Genomic DNA, 5,112 nt, shown 5'->3' with positions numbered 1-5,112 from the left:
AATGCATACCATGTATGTTCTTTTGTGATTGGGTTACCTCGCTCAGGATGATGTTTTCTGGTTCCATCCATTTGCCTAAGAATTTCATGAAGACAAACTCATGCCATTGTGTTGATTTCGTTTGTCCACATCCTGAGCATAGAGGTTATCTTCTAGTGTGGTTAATACAGAAAGTGAGACTCCACTGAAAAAGACTAATTGCCCATTGTTAATGAGGACCAGTTGCAGACGGATTCTTAGCTAGTGATGGGAGCACAGGTTCACTTCCCCCTCTCTGCAGAGGGTCGCATGGGCTTGAACATATCTAAGTCCTGTACTCTGTCCCACAGTCTATGTGAGTTCATTTGTGCATCAGTACTATTACATCTGGATGAGACTGGTTTTTTAGAGTCATCCATCATCTCTGGCTTTTACAATCTTCCTTTGCAATGGTCCATTAGTCCTGGAAGGAAGATTTGATGAGGACAACCCATTTAGTACCAATATTCAACAAATTATCCATTTGTGGTTCTCTCTTGCCTCCCATCTATTGAAAATCATGTCTCTGATGATGGTTAGTTGAGTCATTGGCTTAAATATTTGGTTATGTAAATAAAAATCAGTTTATTGTTTTGTTGATCTATAAGAACAATGGCATATGATTTTCCCTTAGGGTCATGGACTATCCTATTTCAGTTTATTGGCAATACTATCAGAGTAAGCCATGGCTAACCTTAACCCTAATCTCAAAGGCCTTAAATTTCATCAAAGAATAAATGATAAATCCCACAATGTTTGTGCCCCTATTGTTCTAGCATAACCTACAGGCACGTAACTATTGTAGACAGCAGGGTTTATAGCTAGATTGATTATTACTTTTCTCATCTGATATCATAAAATTTACCTCCAGTACTATGAACACTAATCAGTAGGAATAGAGCTTATATTTGTATACAAGCTCAACTTCTCTGTGTTTAGTGAGATATAAGTGTTGTCTTGAACCTTATGGTGTTAAAATTAGTTTGTGGAGAGCAACCATTAGACTTCATATCAGCCTGAGTTATTTGAGGGTATCTATGGACAATCTTTGTTCAATAACTCAATTTGAGATTACTCATCCAGTAATTCCCATCTTCACCATATACAGCTGTGTAGTGAAGGTGAACATTGCAATAACTTGAAATATTCTGCTGAGGGAATTTGAAGCCTAAGACAGAGTGAAACCATAGCTCTGAACTACCTGTTGTAGGCACCAAACATCCTTCAGCTTTATAAAACAAAATGCAGACCCAATCATTTATGAACATCTTAATAGAGATCTAGGATGAAGAAAAGGAACAGAAAGCTGTTAACTGACGAGCAAACAGGAAACCACACAGGCAAGCAGGGAAGCTGTGGCATTACCCTCTTGTGATACAATAGGAAGGAACAGAACTGAGAACCAGTCTGAAATATGTACAGCTGAAAACTGAGGCTGTGTCAATGTGCTCTTCGAGCACAGTAGTATGTGGCAGTGTCTGCAGTATCTACATTGGTGATCTTGAGGAACACCTGGTTGTTGGAGGTGTCCTTGGAGATTGTGAGTCGACTCTTCAGGGATGGGTTGTAATACTTATCATTATTCCAATAAATGATTGCCAGCCACTCCAAACCCTTCCCTGAAGGCTGACGGATCCAGCCCACACCTATACCAGTGCTAAGTGAAAACCCAGAAAAAGAGCAAGTCAGACTGAGGGTCTGGGAGGGCTGCAATATTCCAGGGCCAGACTCTTTCAGAGTAACCTGAGACAGGACATCTGTGGAGAAAAAGAAAAAGCAGATGGTAAGCTTGAAGTAGGGTGAGGATAGAAAAGTTCATCCCGTAGGAAGCCTTAACACTCACATGTAGGGAGAATCAGCAGCAGGAATGAGGGAGTAAGCCTGTCCATGGCTGGACACGAGTGAGTACACAGGGCCAGCTTTGGCTTTTTAATCTGAGGTTGGGTGGATCCAGGAGAGATTTGCATTCCCTCACCAGCTGCTGACTATGATGATATACTTAAGTTTTAGGACTCGAGAGATATCAGTCTATGATGGGAGACACAGGTGCCCTCAAGAGAGTTCATTTCTGATTCCCGTAGTGAGTAGGTAACATACAAGACCAGGTTCCTCAGTACAAAACAATTCGGTGAGTGATGTTGGGAGGTAGAAGGATTGAGAAAGACCGTCACTCTAACAAAAAGGATCCTGACTCTGTTCACTCATTTAGGAATCACTTCCATGATTTTGCATGGAGAACAGAGGAGAAGTTAGAAGGAGAGATTTTACTCCTACCTTGATGACACTCTGTTTCTAGGACCTGTGTGAGTCTTATCACTATATAGTTTTCCACAAAACTAGTACAGTAATTGTTATAAAACAAAACGCAGACTTATAAAAGCAAGACTTCTTGCGTAGTGTAAGGGGATATGTCATCTCAAGCTAGCAATTATGAGTACTACAACTCCATGAAACAGTAATATCATTGACTTCACTGATGTGTCAAGTTCATGGTTCACATATTTGAAATTTCCATTTACTCAACAATCAGGAGCTTCATCTATATACTGACTTGTATTAATGACAACTTTAAAATCAACAGCAAAAACATATACCCTAAGCAGGTAGTTTTTTTAATTCTCTCAGATGCTGACCATCTTGAAAGAAGGCACAGTGGGGAGACAATGCTGGAAGGCACCACTCACAAGGTTAAGGTATTTTTTTTCACTGACTTCAGAAATGTTAAAACACAATGTATTCATCTTTCTTCTTATCACTATCGATGGTTTAGAACTTAGAGAGAATAAGATTTGCATAACTTTGGTCAACTTATGCAGTGGCCTGTTAGCATGAACCTAATTGAATATATGGGAAAAAAAAGCTTGAGTAGATGTGTGATTTAATTGAAGAAATCTACACCAAAAACAAAATCAAGCTTCTTTATAAATAAAACATCTTCATATTTTCTAATGTTTGAAAGATAAAAAATATCAAGACATGTCTAAATTATAAAATAAGATATCAGCGCAAATTGGTATCAACATGATAAAGAGAAAACAATCCCAGAATGCTGTGTGCCATCTGAGGCCCTAAACCTTTAGTGTAAGATGTGCAATAACATCTGCACTAACACTTGGGTTCCTCTTCCAGGTGGTTGAAAATGAAAAAATGACTTTTTATCTATGAGTAAATTATGTATCTTGAAATACAAGAATTTCCGACATTGTCTCCATGAGACTCAGAGATCATCACACACATCCTCATCAGGCAGGAGGAAGGGTCCACAGAAGACAAAGATCCTAGAACAGATGTCACAGAGGCTAAGTTGCCAGGTTTTGCTGAAGGGTACAGAGGGTCAGAGATACAAGTACTTCTGGTTCTGGAATACTGGAAAGTCAGACAACAGACTCTTCAGAAGAGAGAATATCATATCTAACCAGGAACAGAGATGTTGCATTTCAGATGCTTTGTCCATGGACGGCATAAAAGTGTGATGTTGTCTTAAGTCTGTGATATGAGCTGCTATGGATGAAGACATTTTCCTAAATTTTTCAGATGTACTTGAAATAATTCAGGGTCCAAGTCCATAAATGTACAGAAGAGATATGGACAATATGGTACAATAATTATAATACATAAATAAAAGTCAACCAGGTTTTACACAAATTTATATCTAAATCCCCCTGCCCATTAGGGCTGAAAAATTAGGACATATTACTCTAAATGTGGATTACATTAATTCATTCACTTAAATTATTTCACTGATATACTTTACAGCCTTCAAAAATCCTGTACTCAGGTATATGTAGCTAGAGAAACTTTTACCAACTCTAATAGAGTGTTTATGTATTTCTACTCAGTGCCATAACCAATATGGGGTCTCTATGTCTATCACAAGGATCTGGGAAGAGAAAGCATTGCGGACTAAACATGTGTTAGCAAAGGTGGAACAAGCAATCCACCCTTCAGAAACTCTCAAGCACTTGGATTGACAATGATGGTACTATTGTGATTCATGTGAGGAAGGTGTGTTACATTTTGGTGAAGTGAGTAATGGGATTCCAGATATACACAGAGTAGAGTAGCACCAGACATTACTTTAGATGACATGTAAAGTCTTCTACCAGAGGCAGGATCTAATCTCATGAGGTAAAAATGGCATCCAGCCAGAGAAAAGAAAGTTAATCTCTTATCAGAGATTATTAGGAATCTTATGTATTTCTCCAGTAGGCTGGAATTCTAAAATTCTAACAGTGGACAACTGGTTCTGAACTAGCTAATAAAATGTTTTAATAGTAAACCTGAAAAGTAAAATGGATACAGTGCACACACCTAGGACATCACATTAAATTGAAGGACTCTCATCCCAAAATACAAGACAGGGGAGTGAAGAAGCTGGTACCAGGTGAGGTCCCAGATGTTGTGAACAGGGACAGATGGCCTGGAAATTCAGATGTTGTAAGGAACATTATCTATATTCATGTGTAATTGGTAGTAGTATGGTATAGATGTCACCTCTTCTCTACCTTCAGACTCCTTTCATCCCAAGTCACAGAAAAAAATGTATGTTAGAGTTTAATATTATTAATATTAAAAAAAATGTTTTAGGGGAAAATATTTAGAAAAGTGAGTGATGATATGCCCAGCTTCTCCTTCTCTCCTTCCCCTGAGGTGAGGGCTTCATGTGGCAGTGGTATCAGACTTTCTCCTACATCATTCCAGCAGAGCTATATGAGTTCAACACTGTGGGTGGAACATCAACGACTGTGTTAACCAAGTCACAATCAAACATATTTTCCAACTGAGAAAATCCCTCCTGCCAGTGGAAAGAAGTTATGGATAGATTTACAGATGCAGCTGACGGTGATGATGATGACTGAATGTTTGACACATCATGTCTGAAATTTTCTATCATTCTGTCATTTGTATATGTAATTGGTTTTTCTCCTTCCAACAAGGTTAATTTGTGATGCATAAAACATATGTGCGGTTACTTAACAAGGAACTTTCACTGTCCTAAATTTGTAGTCTTCTCACAGGAGCTCCATCACATGTGTCCTATGGACTCTGAAGTTGTGTGATGTTATGTCCCAGCTGGAGCTGCTACTCCGGTCT

General features: G+C 38.7%; 1 gene segment (V, D, J or C); it reads right to left on the bottom strand.

Annotated features, from left to right (window-relative positions):
- Positions 1–1,458: 1,458 nt before the first annotated feature.
- LOC114636370 lies at positions 1,459–1,907 on the bottom strand. The segment is given in 2 exon segments: positions 1,459–1,775; positions 1,862–1,907. Coding segments are annotated over 2 exon segments (363 nt in total).
- Positions 1,908–5,112: the final 3,205 nt, after the last annotated feature.

Source organism: Grammomys surdaster, unplaced genomic scaffold, assembly GCF_004785775.1.
Source record: "Grammomys surdaster isolate TR1022 unplaced genomic scaffold, NIH_TR_1.0 123737, whole genome shotgun sequence".
Lineage (NCBI taxonomy): Eukaryota > Metazoa > Chordata > Mammalia > Rodentia > Muridae > Grammomys > Grammomys surdaster.
Note: the sequence above shows the minus strand (reverse complement) of the source record. Positions and strands in the feature narration are given on the sequence as shown.